The sequence below is a fragment of the Dipodomys merriami genome, unplaced genomic scaffold (genome assembly GCF_024711535.1).
Source record: "Dipodomys merriami isolate MVZ:Mamm:240054 unplaced genomic scaffold, mDipMer1.0.p SCAF_60, whole genome shotgun sequence".
NCBI lineage: Eukaryota > Metazoa > Chordata > Mammalia > Rodentia > Heteromyidae > Dipodomys > Dipodomys merriami.
Genome location: NW_027206180.1, coordinates 5,301,038 through 5,321,181, shown reverse-complemented (window position 1 = coordinate 5,321,181; position 20,144 = coordinate 5,301,038). Strand labels below are relative to the sequence as shown.

The 20,144-nt window shown below is 47.9% G+C and overlaps 1 protein-coding gene across 7 annotated transcripts in view; it reads left to right on the top strand.

Annotated features, from left to right (window-relative positions):
* Rbfox1 (RNA binding fox-1 homolog 1) overlaps positions 1–20,144 on the top strand; it is a 1,026,253-nt gene that overhangs the window by 531,253 nt on the left and 474,856 nt on the right. For 5 of the 7 annotated variants that reach the window (XM_070003517.1, XM_070003515.1, XM_070003518.1 and 2 more), the window contains one exon: positions 20,070–20,111. The exons of the other annotated variants lie outside the window; for them this stretch is intronic. In XM_070003517.1, coding sequence (XP_069859618.1) covers positions 20,085–20,111 — 27 coding nt within the window. In that variant the 5' untranslated portion in view covers positions 20,070–20,084. The remainder of the gene's footprint in view (positions 1–20,069; positions 20,112–20,144) is intronic. 7 annotated transcript variants of the gene reach the window in all.

Genomic DNA, 20,144 nt, shown 5'->3' with positions numbered 1-20,144 from the left:
CATGATCTTCAGATCTCAGCCTCCTGAACAGCTGGCGTACAGGTGTGAACCACCAGCGCCTGGCTTTCTGTTCTGCTCTGTTCTATTCTATTCGATTCGATTGGATTAGATTCAATTTGATTCCATCCTCAACAGTTTTTCTATTCCATTTTCTATCCTAACTTATCCTATTTACTTATTTATTTATGTTAATGTCAGGCCAGTGTGTGGCTCTGGTTTTTCATTGAACTCAAGTTCTTTGGTTCTGCGTAGGCACAGGTTGAGGGAAGGAAAGGAGACATTTGGGTTCTATGCATGTAGTTAAAAAATAACAAGCTGCAGAATGATCCAGGTTTTGCTTTGTTTGTTTCTCTAACTGATGAACAGTCACTCTGCGGCCCTCACTCTATGCCAGAGCCCTGTGCACAGGGGTCCCCAAGTCATTGTCTACTGGATAGATAGCTCCCAGCCACCCCTCCACCGGGCTAGACACCCTGCACTGGGAAGGTACTGGAACAAGCCCGGGGTAGGGTGACACGTAGGACATGGAAACCCTGGGCTTGAGCCGTGGCTGACTGGACCGTGTGGCTGTAGCTTTTTGCTCGTGTCTGAAGAGGAGCTTTAGGAGACCGAGGACTTCAACACCTGGTCAGGAAGGGGAGTTCAGGATGTGGCCTGTGCTGGCACCTGCTCCAGAGAGAAGCCTGAAGACTCTTTCCTCTCCCAGCTTGTCACTTGAGTCCCATCGAAAATCCCCGACTTGTCTTCCCAGCCCCCAGCGGTCCACATGGCACCCTGACTGATGTACTTTCGCCTCCTCTCTGCGGGTAGACCCCACACCTCTGCGTGTAGGACAGCACTGAGCTTCAACTTCCAGGGCCTCCATTTTCCCTTTCCCTTTTCTTGTCTTTATTTATTTATTTTCTTACCCCCACTTCCATGTGGCTGCGAGCAGAACCCATTTTTCAAAAGACAGATGGCGGCAGCCCTGTTCCTTCTAAATAAAAAATCAGAACAGCTGCTCAGGTGCGACCAAGAGTGGCGGCCAGCCGATCATCTCCTGCTTCCAGCGGTGGTAAAGTCTCCCTTTAGGGGACAGCGACCACCGAAAAGAGATTTGCAGCCTAGGCTGGGATCTGCCCCGGGGTCTGCGTGATGCAGGATGGGAAGTAATGGGAATTTATAGCATCCTAGAGATCCAGCACCTTTCCAGCCTGGCAGGTACATATTTAAATCCAGCGTTCCCTAATCACGATAAAATGCCATCACAGAAAGCCATCAATCTTAGACTAGCACCCTTAGGATGGAATACACAACACTCTAGTGCTTACACGCATGCGCGCACACACACACACATACACACACACACACATGTAAAAATACAACCAGAGACTGCTAACTAAGGAGTCTGCATTTAGAAGAAGCCTGTGGAGCAGAGAAAGTAAAGGAAGTGTTTTATAGATGGTTTTAAATTGTGGTTTTCATGAGACTGGGGTCAAGGTACATTTTGGCCTGGAGTTGGAATGAGTGTTGCTTTGTTTCATGGCTGATATATATTTGACCTTGGCTGGGCAGGTTGGGGGACCGGGGAAGGGGAGGGGGGATCCTCTTTCTTCTCTGGGTGCTCAATAGCTTTTCTCTTCACCTCTCTCTGGCCTTGCAAAGGCTGCCTTCCAAACAAATACTAATGAATTATAACCCTCTGGGAAAGGAATGCACAGTCTTTCCCTTACGTGTTTTCTTCTCTTGCCTGCTTATTTATTTAGAAGTAGAGCCTCTGCAGGGCTCAGCAGAGGAGAGAGCAAGGTATGACATAGATCCAACCAAACGCGATTGTTTTGTCAACTGCCCGGCATGTTTGAAGTAGGGGTCTGTGTCGCTTTTATTCAGGCATGCTTGGCGTGCAAAGGGTAGGAATTTGCACAGAACCTGGGAGTCCATCATCAGACACATTTGAGAAGCAGGCCCTGCGCATGCCTCCAGCCCTTCCCCCTGGCTGGCTTTCTCTGAGCGGCGTCTAGCACTTTCGAGATGAATATTATTTGGAACTAGGCCCCAACCCATTACTGAATTTCTCCATGGCCTACGTTAATGGATACTTTCAACTCAGTGAAGTACCTCAAGGGGGAAGCCCTTTCTACCAAGATCATCATCATTATCATTATCAGCTCCTCTTCTTTCTTCATGGTACTGGGATTTGAACTCGGGGCTTGTTCATGCTAGGCAAGGTCTTTATCTTTTAAGCCGCAACTCCATCCTTTTATGCTTTAGTTTATTTTGCCGATACCATTTCCTGATTTCATCCAGGATGGCCCCAACTTGATCCTCCCATCTCTGCCTCCAGAGAAGCTAGGATGACAAGTGTGTACCCATCTAAAAAAAAAAAAAAACAACTTGTATTCTGGATTGTTCTACTTATTTCTCCTTATACAAGAGGGTTTCTAACATTTCAGGCAACATTTTTATTTTAGCATCATTTTGCAGGAAGAAGGTATGCATTGTGTGTGTGTGTGTGTGTGTGTGTGTGTGTGTGTGTGTGTGTGTGTGTGTGTATACACGTGGGGCCATGAGCTCTTATTTAGCTTTTACGCTTATAGCTGGCACTCTACCACTTGAACCGTGTCTCCATTTCCAGCTTTTTGCTAGTTGATGGGAGAGAAGAGTCTCTAAGAGTCTGCCTGGGCTGGCTTCCATATTCCATCCTCAGATCTCAGTCTCCTGAGAGGCTGGAATTATGGGAGTGAGACACCGTCACCTGACTCTACGTGTCATCTTCATCTACACTGATGGAGAGATGTGGATGATGTTTGTATATAAAAGCCTGCTGTGGCTCAGAAGTGGGAAGACATTGCTGTTTCCCTAAGATTTTATGAACAACAGAGATAGAGGATAGAGAGGAGAGAGAGAGAGGGAGAGAGAAAGAGAGAATCATGATCCTGAGTTGGAAAGAATGCCCAATCTTTCCGCTGTGGAGTAATTTCTCAGTCTGTGTGTGGTTGTGTTATAGAAAACTTTCCCTGCTCTCCCTTTCCTTTTCGTAAGCTGGAGAATGTGACACGATAATGTAATTTGGTGCATTTTACCTCTCATTTGGGTTCTGTTATGTTGTTGCTTGAGGAGAAGCACAAGCAGGTACATTTTGGAAATTTTTGATGCTTACAATGAAAAAGGATCCACATTTTCCTACAAAATTATTTCCTGGAGCTAAGTTCCATGGACTTTGCGGAAGTGTGGGGGCGGGGGAGAGGGAGACCGAGAGACAGACAGAAACAAAGACAGATAAAGGGACAGATGGAGATAGAGACAGAGACAGACATGGAGAAAACGCTCCTGACCCTGTATCTTTTCTTCTGGGCGCTGCTTTAGCTTTGGTTGGATTCCCAGTAGAAACTATGTGCAATGACCCTGGTAGCCCCTGGAAGCCCTCTGACCACCATGACCCGGCTGTGGACAGTCACTTGATTTATAGTTAGGACGTGGTGCCCAGGGCTGTGATCTCTGGCTCCTTCATTGCCGGGAGAGGCCAGGCCGGGGCTGGAGGGGAATTTGAGGGCGTGGATTCCGCAGAGTGACCAGTGTGGGAGCTGATTCCCTCTTGGGGAGCCCCTCTCAGAGCCCCCCCCCGCTTGCAGACACCATCTTTTTTTTTCCTTCCAACCCTCTCCCCCGCCCCCCCGAAACTCACACAGGGCTCCCGGAATCCTTCTCCACACAAGGTAGCAAATTTCCTGTTAATCTCACCCGGGTCTGGCTGACCTGACCTGCTGCTCCTGGTGAGCTCTCCACCGCCGCCCTCCTGGGGATGCGGTGATCCAATAGCCACTTGAGTCCTGCCCTCTCCCCCACCCCAAGCTCCTGATCATCGTGTCCCGGAGAGGAGGGAGATCATAAAGCTGAACATTTCCTAACAGCGGGCCATGCGTCGGGGCTTGCAGAGATTGTTCTCCTAATGCATCCTAACGACGTGCTTTATAATACCTTATTAAAGACTGCGAGAGCATCTAATAATCATTTAATAAATATTAATGAAGCGTTTACAAATGGCACCTTAATCGACACCCCTGGCACCTGTGCCTTGTCCCGGACACACGTGTAGAAGGCCACAAGGATGGGGGCGGGTGGCCGGTTCTGTGACATCATGCCGCCCTTACGCCCCGAGTGATTGGCTGTTGTGTGTGTGTATGCGTGTTTTAATAATAATAATTCTTGGAGTGCGGTTTAGTGCAATGAAGCTTGATACCCATAGCAGTTTTAGCAAATTATGATTCAGTTTAGGGAACATTAAAGCATAATCTACCATGAATTTATAATCCATAGCGTCTATCCATCTGATGCACTTTTTAAATAATAGGCGATCATGACGGGCCCTGCTACAGACACCCCTGTAGGCACTGAGAGATGCTTTCTGATGCCCTGAGCCAGACAGGTGGAAAATGGGTGGTTGACGCTGGGCTGCCTGTATATTTGCTTGTTGTGGAGGGTGTGTGTGTGTGTGTGTGTGTGTGTGTGTGTGTGTGTGTGTGTGTGTGTGTGTGTGTGTGTGTGTGTGTGTGTGTGTGTGTGTGTGTGTGTGTGTGTGTGTGTGTGTGTGTGTGTGTGTGTGTGTGTGTGTGTGTGTGTGTGTGTGTGTGTGTGTCTCTCTCTCCTTCTCCCTGGCACATAGCTCTGTGTGGCGGTGGTCTGGGAACAAACTCCACACAGCGCCCTGCCCTGCCTGCATTGTTGAGTTGTGATGCTCTCTTGCTGGTGGTCTTCACCCAGGTTTTTGCATGGCAGCAGTTACACGGCTGGTAGAAAGCTCAGACTGGCAAGTGTTCTTAGTCACCACCCTGTTTTCCTCCTTTCTCCTTCCTGGGGCATGGGGGACATCTGGGGACCTCATGGTGATGGGAGACGCAGATAAAATAAGGTAGATCCCAAGGTACCACCTGCCAGGCCTCTGCACGCTTCCCAGACTGGCACGCAGAGGTGGCATTCTCTGGGTAGATGGCGGTGGCCGCAAGCTCTGTCCGCAGATATCCTGGGGATAGCCTGGTCTCGCTGCATCTCAGGACATCTCAGAGGGCAGGGCTGGAGCCATGGAGGCCCCGGCCTCCGTATTAAGAGGAGATAGCCAGCAGATGGCGCTGCAGGGATTCAAACTGGAGCCACCACATGGGCCCAGATTCACAGACCCAGGCCTACAGGACTTCTTCCCTTCCCAGCATGGCTCTCAGAACCCAGGGGATTCCTGCCCAGCCACGTTGAATGCGCATTCCCATTAGGTTACCTTGGGTGCCCCCGAGCCCAAGGCTTTGCAAAGAGGAGTCTGAGTTTTACTTTTCAGAATTGCAGAGTTCAATGGGTACATGACCATTTAGGACAACTTTTCTGTCTCTGAGTATTTAGCCTTCCTCTTCTTCCTGGGGCTGGATCTCTCTCTCTCTCTCTCTCTCTCTCTCTCTCTCTCTCTCTCTCTCTCTCTCTCTCTCTTTCTCTGTCTCTCTCTCTGTCTCTGTCTCTGTCTCCCTGTCTCTCTGTCTCTCTGTCTCTGTGTCTCTGTCTGTCTCTCTGTGTCTCTGTCTCTCTCTCTCTGCCTCCCTCTGTGTCTCTCTCTCTCTCTCTCTCCTCTCTCTCTGCCCCCCTCCCCTTCTTGCAGCTTTGGCCTTTCTGTGCAGAGATGCAGGTGGAGACATGAAGCTAGGGTTCCCCTGGGCAGGGCTAGGCTGACCCAACCTGCAGAGGAAAAAAAAAAAATCTCTCCTTCTACTTCTCCACCACCAAAGCCCACACCAACCTTCCATTCCCAGTGCCCTGGCTGCACCTTCCCGCTGCCAGAAGGCACTGTGCCACCTGTGCGTCAGATTGAGGGAGCACCGGCAATTGGCACCTGCTGATCTAGACATTAGAGCCTGGCTGCTGTTGTGTCTCCTAGCTGCAAGCGAAGTATTCTTACAGACGGGGCGCCCGGAGACTTGTGTAGCAGTGAAAGGGCAGGTGGGCCTTCTCTGAAGTTGGCGTTATCACTGCTGGAAAGAGGCAGGAAGGGAGTGGGCGGGGAGGGGAAGGGAAGGGAGGGAAGGAGGAAGGAAGGAAGGAAGGGAGGGAGGGAGGGAGGGAGGGAGGGAGGCTGCTTTAATTGCCAGGATAGAATCCACCTTCTCACCCTCCTGTTGCTTGGCACCGTTTCACTGCCTAGAAGCCTCAGAAATATTGGAAGTCAGGATCCAATATAATAATTGGCTTACAGATCTGAAGAAGGATCTGCTAGGCACCTCCATTTCCAAGATTCATTAGTGCAGCTCTCCCGTAATAGAAGGGCTTGCTCTACGTGTAGACCATTTTCTAATCAAGTTGGCACACGGCCCGTGCTCTGGCTCTGGACAAATGGGCTTCTGGGAAATTGCTGTGCCTCTGGGAAGGGCTGGGGTGGGATGGATTGGTGGTGGTGGTGGTTGAGTTGTTGTTGTTACTGTTCTGGAATGGATCACCAGGGATTCTTAGTTTAATCACAAGGAGCAACCTGGGACATCCGTGCCCACTGAAAGACAGGCAGTGTCTGGGTGTGGAAGGGAGGCGTGGGTGACAATGGTGGGAAAACTGGGCGTCATGGTGACGATTCCAGTCTTCAGGACGTGGCTAGGGGAAGCAGGCCTGGAGGAAGTGGGCTTCCACTTGCCCATTTGGCTAAGAGTCGGCCCACCCATCCTAGATAAAGGGTTCCGTGTGATACCCGATGCCTGGGAGGTACCGAGGGCGCGATTCACTTCCAGTAGATAAAACGTACCGCACAACAAAAGAAGTATTTATTTGAATATTAAATACAGATAAGCCGTCCCCTGAGATTATTTCCAAGCACATTTGGAGAACTTAATTGCCAGGTTTTCCCACTCTATTTCTCTCACAATATTCCTTGTGAAAGTGTGTGCATATATATATATATATATATATATATATATATATATTCTCTTTGAAGGTAAAGTTCTAAGTTGCTTTATCATTTTCATTAGTAGTAGTAGTTTAAATGTGAAGAGCTCTCTGGGCTCCATCGTTACTTCTAGTGTTTAATTAATGCCGATGAGGACCAAGCAAGCAGCCAGATGAGCTAGATTTCCCGTTGACATTGCTGGCAAATTGTGCCAATATCCTGCCATGGTGGGAATCTAGTTGGTCAAATAAGGATTTCTGAAGCTCCCAGCTTTCAGAATCCTTCCTTCCAAGCGTGTGCCTTCTGGCTTTCCTTCCAGAAAGAGTGTGAACACACACAGCCATGGACACACACAGCCACACACCATAGCCACCCGCTACCCACACACAGCTGAACCCTTCAGACAGCTCAGCTGGGAAATGAGAAAACGAGCACTCTTCAGGATCCCACTCCTGTTTCTTAAATGGCGACATCTTGTGAAGTCTGAGAAATCAGATCTAGAAAAGACCTCTCTTAGAGCTGGGTCAAGCTTTGCCCAGACACAGAACACCATGTAGCTTGGAGAGAGAGCCAGCCAGACGCATGTGTATGGGGGTGCTCAGGCTAGAAAAGAACAAGTGTCCCCATGTCCTTCCCCACCCGGACCCGGGTCCCTTGGATTCCTTTTCTTCACCATGATGCAGTCATGGCCACCTGATTTATTTCAGTTGACATCCGTTACGATCGGCAGGCGTGAACTTTAACATCCCAGTCAACAGTTTTTCAGAAGCATCAAGGCGCTTGAGAAAACCCTAGGGTTCCACTCTTGTGGTTTTGTTTGTCCGCCCTCTGAGTGAGGCCGGGCCGGTCGGTTGCCAACTTGGAGAAAGAATAAATGGCCACAAAAAGAGAGAGGTGAAATGAAATTGATTGTCTTGCAGGAACATAGGTATGCATGTATTCAACACATGCATGCGATGCGGCCAGAGCTCTTTACATGGCTTTGTGAATATTCAACTCCCTCCAGGATTATTGTTGGGGCAAAAGGCAGGCCCAGGCAAGAAAAGCAATCTCCCCCTTCTTCCCCCCCCCCCCACCCGCACACACACACAATTCCCCCACGATGATGAAGTAGTACAGCTGAGATTGGAACCTCAGGAATCTAACGTCAGAGTTGATTTTCTGCTTCTGCTTCTTTTCTTCTTCTTCTTCTTCTTCTTCTTCTTCTTCTTCTTCTTCTTCTTCTTCTTCTTCTTCTTCTTCTTCTTCTTCTTCTTCTTCCTTCTTCCTTCTTCTTCTTCTTCTTCTTCTTCTTCTTCTTCTTCTTCTTCTTCTTCGTCTTCGTCTTCGTCTTCGCCTTCGTCTTCGTCTTCGTCTTCCTTCTTCTTCTTCTTCTTCTTCTTCTTCTTCTTCTTCTTCTTCTTCTTCTTCTTCTTCTTCTTCTTCTTCTTCTTCTTCTTCTTCTTCCTTCTTCTTCCTTCTTCCTTCCTTCTTCTTCTTCTTCTTCTTCTTCTTCTTCTTCTTCTTCCTTCTTCCTTCCTTCTTCTTCTTCTTCTTCTTCTTCTTCTTCTTCTTCTTCTTCTTCTTCTTCTTCTTCTTCTTCTTCTTCTTCTTCTTCTTCTTCTTCTTCTTCTTCTTCTTCTTCTTCTTCTTCTTCTTCCTCGTCGTCGTCGTCTTCGTCGTCTTCTTCGTCTTCTTCGTCTTCCTTCGTCTTCCTTCGTCTTCCTTCTTCTTCTTCTTTTTCTTCTTCGTCTTCTTCGTCTTCCTTCGTCTTCCTTCGTCTTCCTTCTTCTTCTTCTTTTTCTTCTTCTCCTCCTCCTCCTCCTCCTCCTCCTCCTCCTCCTCCTCCTCCTCCTCCTCCTCCTCCTCCTCCTCCTCCTCCTCCTCCTCCTCCTCCTCCTCCTCCTCCTCCTCCTCCTCCTCCTCCTCCTCCTCCTCCTCCTCCTCCTCCTCCTCCTCCTCCTCCTCCTCCTCCTCCTCCTCCTCCTCCTCCTCCTCCTCCTCCTCCTCCTCCTCCTCCTCCTCCTCCTCCTCCTCCTCCTCCTCCTCCTCCTCCTCCTCCTCCTCCTCCTCCTCCTCCTCCTCCTCCTCCTCCTCCTCCTCCTCCTCCTCCTCCTCCTCCTCCTCCTCCTCCTCCTCCTCCTCCTCCTCCTCCTCCTCCTCCTCCTCCTCCTCCTCCTCCTCCTCCTCCTCCTCCTCCTCCTCCTCCTCCTCCTCCTCCTCCTCCTCCTCCTCCTCCTCCTCCTCCTCCTCCTCCTCCTCCTCCTCCTCCTCCTCCTCGTTGCTTTTCCTGAGGCACCTGATTGCTCACTCTGGTAATCTGAGCTACTCAGCCAAGATTTGGAGACTCCAGATTCAAAGCCAGCCCAAGGAGTGAAGTCTGTAAGACTTTGTCGCCAATAAATCAGCAAAACAAAACAAAACAAAACCCAAACCTGGACTGGAGGGGTGGCTGAAATGTTAGCATGACAGCTGAATACACCAAGATTCTTCTCCCTGGCCAGACCCTTAGCATGAGTAAGGTGATTAGCCAGGTAAGGTCTTCGCCTGTGCGTCTCTGGTGAATCTTTTTAATTGAGCTACAGAGTATACAGTTATCAACTTCTGACAGATCTATCGTCAGAGCTCTCTCATATCCGATGAGAAAGGGGGAAAAAAATCTTTCAGTTACAACAGGCTACGTCCAAAAAATGTCTTGAGAAACCTGTATTTTATGCAAGTGGAGATATACAAATGATATGTAAATCACACACCTGGCCCTTCCCTACTTTCCCCCACCTCTGCATGCAGAAGAGGGGAAAGATGGGAAGGCCTGAGTGGAGTTATTCAAGCTACGCAATCAGGATTCACGGGCCAGGGGGTAAACCTAAACCCCAAGGACTGATTCCTGGAAGTATGCCAAAACCTTCTCATTTCTCAGGATATTCTGCTAAGTGTTGTTTGACTTTTCTTGGATTTAAAGAGGCTGAGGGTGGGGTTGGAGTGGGCAATTATAACCTTGCTTATAAAGGGGGAAAAAAACCAGTGATTGCTTCTGCAACCCAAACAAATAGAAATCATCTTAGTAATCACAACCGTGGTTTTCTCCAACCCTCCTCTGCCTCGGTTCACCAAGTACCTTATTAAATCTGGAGAATACGAATGTGCCTGGGGTAATGGCTCATCATTAGAATAAATAATAGGCAACGCCTCGCCCTACCTTGCGGGTGTTAGCACCTAAAGGCCTTTTGTCGTCTGGCATGGGAAGATGTTTAGACCTGTCCAGCCTAGCAGGTACTGCCCTGTCCTAGCGTCCAGACCAAAAGCTGAAACCCCAAGATCCAGCATCCTTTTTTTTTTTTTTTTTTGGGTCCGGTCGTGGGGCCTGAACTCTGGGCCTGGGTGCTGTCCCTCAGCTCTTCAGCTCAAGGCTAGCGCTCTACCACTTGAGCCACAGCGCCACTTCCGGCTTTTTTCTTTTTGCTTATGTGGTGCTGAGGAATCGAACCCAGGGCCTCAGGCATGCAAGGCAAGCGCTCTACCACTGAGCCATCTTCCCAGCCCCCAGCATCCTTGAAGGAAGCAGACAGACGGTGGCTAAGGCCTGACAGGTGCCGGGTTCTGTGGAGTATCTCTGCCTGGACAGGCTGGTGTCCGATTCCTTCGTGGCTATAACACTCTTGGCATGCACGACACAGCAGCACCAGGAAGCGTTTCTCCCAAGAAAACAGCTCCCTGACACCTGCAGTTTGAGGGTTCCTTTAAGTTCTAGGGCTGTTGTGACTGACGCCATCCCTTCCATTGGACGACCAACGCTTGAATCTCTCCGGGGACTTAGCTCCAGACGCGCGGCCCTCTTCACGTTAAGTACTACGATCTTCAAGTAGCAACGGTTTGTAGCTGAAGAGCCGAGGCGCTCACGTTGTGTGCTGTCGGCAGGATACTTCTGGCGGGCTGAAACTATGAAATATTTTGAGCTGGGTTTGCTCTAAGGCTCTTTATGCCTCACTTCCTCTCCTGAGTCTTAAACATTTACCATCTTCAGAGACTCCCCACCTCAATCTTCCAGAAATAAACCGCCAGCCCCATGAACCCTGAGCGCCGCGTTTGCCTGTCTGGCGTGGCGGAGCCTGTCTCTTGGGGGCTTCTGTCTTTTGAGGACAGGAGGACACTGGGATTGGACATGTTCAGAGTTTCGGTTCTTTCCACACGCAGGTGTGTGTTGAGTAACCACGGACTGTCCACGCGTGAGGCTGTGCATCTTCTCCGTTCCCTCTGCTCTTCTGTATGTTCATGCTTTCTCGGGCGAGAGAATCCATGCCGAAACAACCAAGCAGACAAAATCCCAGGCTGTCCAGCGCGCAGCCTGAGGGTAGTTACGGCCATTTTCAAGGCCGGCCCTCTGGCTTGACCCTTTGAGTCGGAGCTGTGTGTGCGGCGTGTGAGGGGAGACTTCACACTTGCGTGGGCCGTGGGCACGTCCTCTCATTTAATCACGCTCACAATCCCACCGCTGATTAACTCAGCTACTCTGATTGCCCAGGCTGCTGATTAGCTGAGCTTCCTCCAAAAGTAGTGTATGCCCATTACAAGATGGCGAGCGAATATGAAATAACATATGAATTATTTCCCCCTCCATCTCTCTTTGTCTCACCATGAATTAATTTTTAATGCCAACTATTTCAGATGAGTCCAGGTCTGTCCTCAGAAGACCCCATGTCACGTGTTTACGATCACTCCAAACATGGATTCAGAAAAACAGCAAATGGTCACCCTGGCCTCTACCAGCAGCTGAATGCATGCAGCTCGGGAACCCTGGGATCTTTCTAGAAGGATTGAGAATGGCCGTATGAGTGGCCGTGCTTTGTAGTGAAAAGCCCACACGGATCTGGTTGGTTGAGCTCTGGGTGGCGCGTCTTCTCTGGTGGCTTTCTGCGAAGTGACACAAACCCCTGTCTGCAAACTGGGGTCCCTCGTGCTGTATTATTACAGACAGGGACACACCATGGCCGTGTGTCCATCCACTCACTGTGTGGGGGGTTTCTCCACCTCCCCCTTGAGCCTACAGTAAGCCCCTCTCCCAGCACGAGTCTTCTGGTACATGGCGGTGGCTCCTGTGCCATCTTGAATTTTGTATGTTTTGTCGTCCATGGAGCGGCTTGCCTCTCTTCCTGTCTCCTCAATACTTCCTCATTTTTTTCTCTCCTGGAAGCAGCATCTCCAAAACAACATGAAATCAAAATGCACATTGTTTCCTTTTTCTTTTTACACGGAGCCACGTGGATGATGATCTGCTCACACGCCTTGGGTGCTGTCTGCGCTTTCTGGGCAATGTCATTGTTGGTGTATATGTGGTGGATGTATTTCACCATCCTCCTCTCCGTGGACCATGAGCTCCGGGCGGCCTTAGGTCCCCATTGTGTTTCCAGTCCCTGGAACAGTCAAGTGTAGAAGCTGCTTGGGGGGAGGGGGCAATTTGTGGATGGATCAACAAGTGGATGGGAAATATCACCCCGTGCCCTGGGGCTGCGCCACCGCCTTGATGAACCCGTGTGGTAGATGCAGAGGGAGAGCAGCCTGTAACCGGGTCAGACTAAAGCAAGAAGAAAGGATGGGAGGGGAGCCAAGGTCCGGAGAAGGATGAAAATCCGGGGCCGAATCTCTCCGAGAAGGACTCTCCGGTCCCACTGGTTAGATGAAGACAGGCACTGGAGGAAGATGAATTCCTGTGATTAAACATCCCGCTCCACCACGAGAGCGAAGGGACTGGCGTGGACATTTATTGCTTCCATTTCTAACCTTTCACAAGTGCTTACTTGGCAGCCCTTGCCAGAGTGGTATTTGATTCTGGAAGCTTCTTAAGGGAACAGAGCCTGACCTTCTGGTCTCCCCCTCCCCCCCTCTCTCTTTCATTTAGGCCATAAACTATATTGGTTTTTTGTACATTACTACCATGGGAGAGTGGGGCAGGGGGGAGGGGAACCATGTTACTTCCCAAATGAAATGATATTTAGGAGAGTAGACAGGGTTTTTCTTTTCCCAAAGAAAAAGACTTTGCAACCAGGATCTTTCTTGATCAGGGAGGACGACGTGGAGTTGCGGGTGCCTGCCTGGCTTTGCCCCACCATGGCGACGGGGGTGGGTTGAAGATCCTGGGTGGGTTGTACAATAATGCAGTGAGCCTTGGGTGGGGAGCATGGTTCCATCCTGGTTGGTGTGTCAACAGTGGAGAGGCAGGCCCGGGAAGAAGGTAGGTAGCATTCATTTGATTCTCTAAGTGTCTAGCAGTGCCTGCCTTCAAGCAAGGAGGCCATGGTGGGCGTAGACCCTTAGTGAGAGTCAGAGCAGTCTGGTGTGAAGACTCGGAGTCTTGAATACTTCATGGAATCCGAAGGGAGCTTGGTCCGAAAGGGGAAAGAAGGTAGGGTTGGTAGAATATAGATGGAATAATCAGCACACTGTGCGGAAAGACCAGGGGATGCGCCCTGCAGAGAGACATTACTTCAAACGCCCTTTGCCCTTTGTATCATCTCAGCGCTCGCTTTCCCTTAACGGTCTTCTCTCACCAGGCCTCTAGTCCTGCTTTTCCTTTATCTGCTATGGGAGCATTGTGACAGCCCCGCCCCCGCCCCTGCCTGCTCACTGTGTAGTTCAGCAGGCTACTTCAGTCCCAAGGATCCAGGTTCAAAACCAGCCCAGGCAGGAAAACCTGTGAGACTCTTATCTCCAGTTAATCACCAAAAAGCCAGAAATGGAGCTGTGGCTCAAATGGGGGAGCTCTATCTAGAGCAAAGAGAGCTCTGGGACAGTGCCCAGGCTCCGAACTGGCGCGCGCGCACGCACACACACACACACACACACACACACACACACACACACACACACAGAAGTCTTAGTTTGGCAAGGTCCTGATATTTTAAGATATTCTTCTCACTAGGGCTGCAAGTCATAAAGGGGAGTTTGGAAACCATAGCAAAGCTGTCAGAAGGAAGCGTAGTTATCACTTCCATTGTCCATTTAGTTTTGAGTCAGACATTGAGGCACGAGGTCCATTTTGAGTTAATTTTTATATGAAGTGAAAGGTTTAGGTCAAAATTTATGTGTGTGTCAATGTGTGTGTGTGTGTATGTGTGTGTGTGTGTGTGTGTGTGATCCAATTGTGGCAGCACTCGCATTAAGTTGTGCCAGTTTTTGTATTTTTTTTTGCAGTGGTTATTTTGGTGATTGCAATGAAGACATTTCTCTTGTGTATAAAGAATTTTAACACTGCAACTTGAGTGCTGGAATCTCTACACCCTCATTACTGAGCTTGAATGTGGTGATTATTTTCCAGTGTTTATATGTTTATATACATATACGTGTGTATGTATTTATATGTATCTATATCTATGTACACAAATGCTTTAACTATACATAGCTTTTATTCCCTAATTGTATCGTCTTAAAGCCATTGTCAGCCATGGGCCTTGAACTCTGGGCCTGGGCACTGTCCCTGAGCTCTTCAGCTCAAGGTGAGCACTCTACCACTTGAGCCACAGTGCCACTTCCGGTTTACTGGTGGTTTTTTTGGAGATAAGAGTCTCCCGGTCTTTCCTGCCCAGGCTGGCTTTGAACTGCGATCCTCAGATCTTAGCCTCCTGAGTAGCTAGGATGACAGGCATGACCCACCAGTGCCTGGCTCTCTTTCCTCTTTATGTGGTGTTAACCTGATGGAATATAAGCACTTGTCTTGAAAAGCTAATCCCAACTTTAAACAGAACTCATGAAGTAATGATCTCAAGAAGAATAGGCCTGTCTTTTCTATTTAGATTTGCACACTGGTCTGCTATTCACTTACCTGAATTCTCCCGGTTCTTAAGTTTTCTTCAGGTAGTCTATTCGCTTAAGTCTGGAAAGCTTCTGTAGCAATCTGAGAACACGTGAGCAGCAACCACACGTTCTTGGTCCTTCCTCCCTTCCTCCCTTCCACGCTTCCCTCTCCACTGCCTTCCTGTGCTCGGGTTCTAACCCAGGGTGGCACTCATGATAACTAAGTGGATGGATGACAGACAATCCCAACACACAGAGCTTCATCACAACCCTTGCCTTCAATTCTCAAGGGTATTTTCATTGGATTTGAATTCTGCACCGCCATTTTTTTTTTAGTCCAGCAATGGAAAGATGGTGCGATACCTTCTCGTGGCTTCTTGGTTTTGTCTATTTTTCTTTTTGCTTTCGAGGAAGGTGCATAGTTGTCTGGATGGTTGTCCCTTGGTGAGTATCGCATCACTTGTCGATACTTAGATTCCAAGTTTTCTTCAAACTTTAGCAATTTGCCTGTGACACACCTGCAGATGGGCTTCTTTGAGTCTGTCTCATCAGGACTGAATCATCGTCCTCACCTAGTAGCAGTCTTTCGCCAGACTTGGGAGGCTTTGGGGGCCTTCTTTCTGCAGTAAGCTTGACCATCCCTGTGTGAACTCGAATGCTGTGTATGCACACCTGTTTCTATTGTTCAACAGGCATCTGAGTCTCTCTCTCTCTCTCTACCATGTCTTTCTCTTTGTTGTTTGAATTGAATCCCTTTCATAGGTTGATATTCATGATCAATACTTTTCTTCTGTCTCTCATTGTACCCTTGAAAACATTCAGATGGCATTGCTTTCTCTTTTTATTTTGAAATTCAGCTTATTGCTTTCACAGCTCTGAAATGTCCATTTGGCTCTTTTTCATGGTTCCATTTTCTTTCCTAAGACTTCCCGTGTTGTGTGCAGTGTTTTATCTTACTTGCCGAGCATTTTTTTTTTAATATGAAAAGCTGCTTCAACATCTTTATTTGCTCATTCCAACATCTGTGCTACCTGGGTGGTAATGTCGGCGGACAGTTCCCTGGGGGGTGTAATATTCCACTCCTTCCTGTGCTGAGGAATTCTGGCTCATAGCCCCGGGTATTGGGAGGCTCAGGTTCTTATTTAAAAGCTGTAGAGGTTGCGGATTATTTGATTGCCACCAGCAGTGGGTCCCATCGGGCTCAGGAGGGAAGTGCTCACCTGGCCCCCGTGGCTGACTGTTGTTTCCAGTATGTATTCCATTGGCAAAGGTTCTACAGGACCAGCCGGCTGTGGCCCCTGTGTGCATTATTTCTGAGACATGGGGCGGGGCAGGGGGGGAACGGGGAAGATGTGCTTTCATTCACTTCTCAAATCTTATGGAATACTTTTTAAGGGTGGTATACATATGTGCATCTCAGAGGTGAATCAAGATGTTCCCGTACACTCTCTTTCTTTCTCTCCCTCTCTCTCTCTCTCTCACACACACACACCACTACTACCACCACCACCACCACCACACAAAGTATGGGAGCCAGGCACCAGTGACACATGCCTGTAATCTGAGCTCCTCAGGAGGCTGAGATCTGAGGATTGCAGTTCAAAGCCAGCCTGGGCAGGAAAGCTTATGAGACTCTCATCTTCATCTAAACCTCAGAAAGCCAGCAGTGGAGTTGTAGCTCAAGTGGCAGCTCACTAGCCTTGAGTAAGAAAGCTGAGGGACAGCGCCCAGACCCTGAGGTCAAGCCTTAGGCTTGGTTGCGTGTGCATACGCGCGCACACACAAACACCATAGGTTGCCCGAAATTCTTTACTCCTTTGGATCCTGCGATTTGTTTTCTTATATCCTTACTCTCTGTGTTTTGAACTTCAGCCAGAAAGCTGGCATCTTGCCTGACCCCTGCCTTTATTCAAGGGCTTGCACTCAGGACCAAGGACCAGAGGACAGGGAGAAGCCAGTGAGGCGAGAGTAAGGGTGCCATGGAGTCCGGTCATGGAGGACAATTCCCTCTGCTCAAGTCTCCGTGTGCGCTGTTGTCTCTGACTCTCTGCTTACCGCCAGCCTGAAATGGCTCAGGATGCAGGATTCGAAAGCGGGGCAGGAATGGGAAGCAAGGGAGGGACTTTCCCCCATTTTCTGAGCAGTAAGAATCAACCTAGATGTCTATCAGCTGAGGGAACGGGTGAAGGACATGTGCTTTATACATATACATTATATATATATATATATATATATATATATATATATATATATATATATATATATATATGAGCACTGGTGTATTATTCATCCATAAAGGAGAATGAAATTATGTCACTGTGGGGAAAATGGAAGGAGACACGGAGTTCCTTAAACTAGGCTAAGTCAGCCAGACTCAAAGAAAATGGAAACGTTTCCCATGCGTCTCTCACGCGTGGCATCTAGAACTTGAAGAAACAAAAATGGCAGAAATGTAGTAGGGGGCGGTTTAGGGTGAGGGAAATGCTGAGAATGGGAGGGAGAAAGAAAGGGTGACGGAGGGTGAACATGAGCGAAATACTCCATATTCATAGGTGACAGACTGTAGACCAGTGAGACCCATTCACGTGGTTAAATACAGGGGGCCTTGGAAGTGGTGCTGTGGCTCAAAGTGGTAGAGTGCCTGCCTTGAGCAGAAAAGCTCAGGGGCAGCTGGATGCCGGTGGCTCACGTCTGCAATCCTAGCTACTCAGGAGACTGAGATCCGATGATGGTGGTTCGAAGCCAGCCCGGGCAGGAAAGTCTGTGAGACTCTTATCTCCAATAAACTACTCAGAAAAACCCAAAAGTAGTGCTGTGGCTCAAGTGGTAGAGCGCTAACCTTGAGCACAAAGAGGAGACTCAGGGACAGAGCTCGGTACCTGAGTTCAAGCCACAGGACTAGAAAAAATAAATCTCAGGGACAGTGCCCAGGTCCTGAGTTCAAGCTCCATGCCCAACCAAAACACAAAACAAAACAAAAAACAAAAAAAGGAGGGTATGATTAGAAAGAATAATAGAAGGGATAGAAGGGGTAAATTTGGTCATAACACATTATATGTGTGCACAGAAATATCACAATGGAACCACTTGGTACTATATATATATATATATATATATATATATATATATATATATCTGTATATATATAATTAAAAAAATAGAGTATCCTTCTTTGCTTCTCAAGATAAAGCTAGAGAACATCTCCTAGAATTCCACATGTAGGTGCCACAATGGGGCTCCCAGATAATTTAGAAGATGCCAGAGTCTGATGATGGTGGTTAGGAAGGAGCTTGTCCCTGTTGGGCTATGTCTATGGTGATGTCAGGTGGAAAGGGATCGACCACTGTCTGAGAGTTCTTTGAATTCTTGTCTTCATTTCTCCTCCTCTTTGTTACAGCTATGACTATTTTAAGCGACTACAAGTAGTCCCCCCTTTCTCCCCCACATCAGGCCTAGTCCACACAGCTTCATCCAGTGGGGAGCTGGGACAAAGCGTGTTCTCTGTGTTGTCTCTTCCCTGTTCACTTTATTATTTTATTTTTGTTTGGTCCTTTGAGGGGCTTGAACTCAGATCCTGAGCACTGTCCCTCACCACTCACAACTCCTCTTCTGGTTTTCTGGTGGTTCGCTGGAGAAAAGAGTGTCATGGGCTTTTCCTGCACAGGCTGGCTTTGAACTGTGATCCTCAGATCTCAGCCTCCTGAACAGCGAGGATGACAGGAGTGAGCATTGTCACTCAACATAGGCTGTGAAGTGCCTGCATTGCTTTGCCACTATATTTCTTCACCTTGGCCAGTGAGAATCTGCTCTCTGTCTGTCTCTGTGAGTTGACTTCATTTGCAACTTACCATTTTATAGAGTTAACATGGACAAAATATCAAGTCACTCCCTTCAAGTGTACGTCAGTATATGTTTCTCAGTGTCTTTATCCAATGACACCCATTTTCTCCTTAATAGTTCAGAATATTTCTCTCCCTTCTTTCTCTTTCTTTCATGATCCATTTCCCTGTATTTTTTTAATGTGGCACCATCCCCCTTTGTGTACAATGTTTTGTAGCTTCTTTTCTTAAAAGATGAAGATTTTCGTGTGCATTTTTCGCCTTTCTCCTTTTCAAAAGCTGCTTGTGATGCTACCCTGTCAGGGTCTGTGATTTATTTTAATATTCCTTTTGTTACATTGCACTATTATATCCTTTCTTTCATAAATAGTATGTGGTTAATTACTGTTCACACAGATAGGAGCACCTCTCTGCTATGTTCTTAAGAGCTTTTGTTCTAGATCATTTTTCTCTGTTAAATGCCACAGGAAAACACTCATTTATAGATATTTTTTCTGGCCTCTCTGTTGCATCCAAAGATTCTTACTTTTTTCATTTGTTTGTTTTAGAGAAAGCATAAAGTTTCCATACAGAAATGCATAAAATATACATCAAAACTGGATTTCTAAAACTTCTTGTACTTTAGTAAAAGTTTCAGAAACTTGAAGTAGACTGTCAAGAGTTGGGTGTCGAGAGACTTTCATGTTTACTTAAAAAAAAATAAAACAAAACAAAAACTAGAAAGATACTGAGCCATGGTGGATGCAGATGTATAAATTTTTATTTATTTATGTATTTATTTATTTGGTGCGGGAAAGACACTGATTCTGCCAGTCCCCCGTTCATACAGCATCTGACCTCACCCGTTTTGTGCAGGTCCTGTTTTCCTTTGCGTCCCGAATCCCTTCCTACATCCCTCTTCCCCTCCCTCTGAAGTCCGGTGGGAATCACTGTTTTATTTTCCTGTTTACAATAAATTAAAATGATCGGAATGAGGCATCTTTATGTGCTCATAAGGAGAAAACCTGGTCATTAGGTCAAAGGTGATCTGTATGGGGTATATCGCATTACCAATCGCTCTTTGCATCCTTGTTGAGAGGGAGCTACAGTACCACAAATGGGGCAAGGTGTATTTCTTTAGCACAGATACGGATCTCAGAGTCCTGGGGTGCTGTATCAATATCCTGTAGTTGGGGATGAGCCAAGGATACGGATCCCATTGGCCAAGTCTTCTGACCAGTCACTATGGAAAAGGATCTATGTGCTCTTCTCCTTGTCATCTCAGCCAAATGAAGAGGAGTGTAGAGAGGACTCTGCGATTCCTCTGGGCAAGGAGGTGGGGGAGTGTTCATATGGAGAGGGAGCACCCACTCTGTACCTTTGTCCCCACCCTCTCCTCCCTGCCTTCCCTGCCCTACCCCCAAAACCTCCAAATCAGACGTAAGCTGTGTGTACCTGCAGAACAATTAATCCTATAAGCAGTTAATTCTGGATGGTCTTTGTGCCTTGTGATTAGATATGTTTCTTTCCTTCCAAGTAGCTTTTCGTGAAAAAGACTTCTGACTTTCTCCCTCTTGTTTGTTTTCTTTTCATTGTAGGTTTCGAGGCAGCAGATGAATTCTGAAAGAGAGCAGCTAAGGGTAGGCACACACCTGCTCTGCTGGTCAAATGTT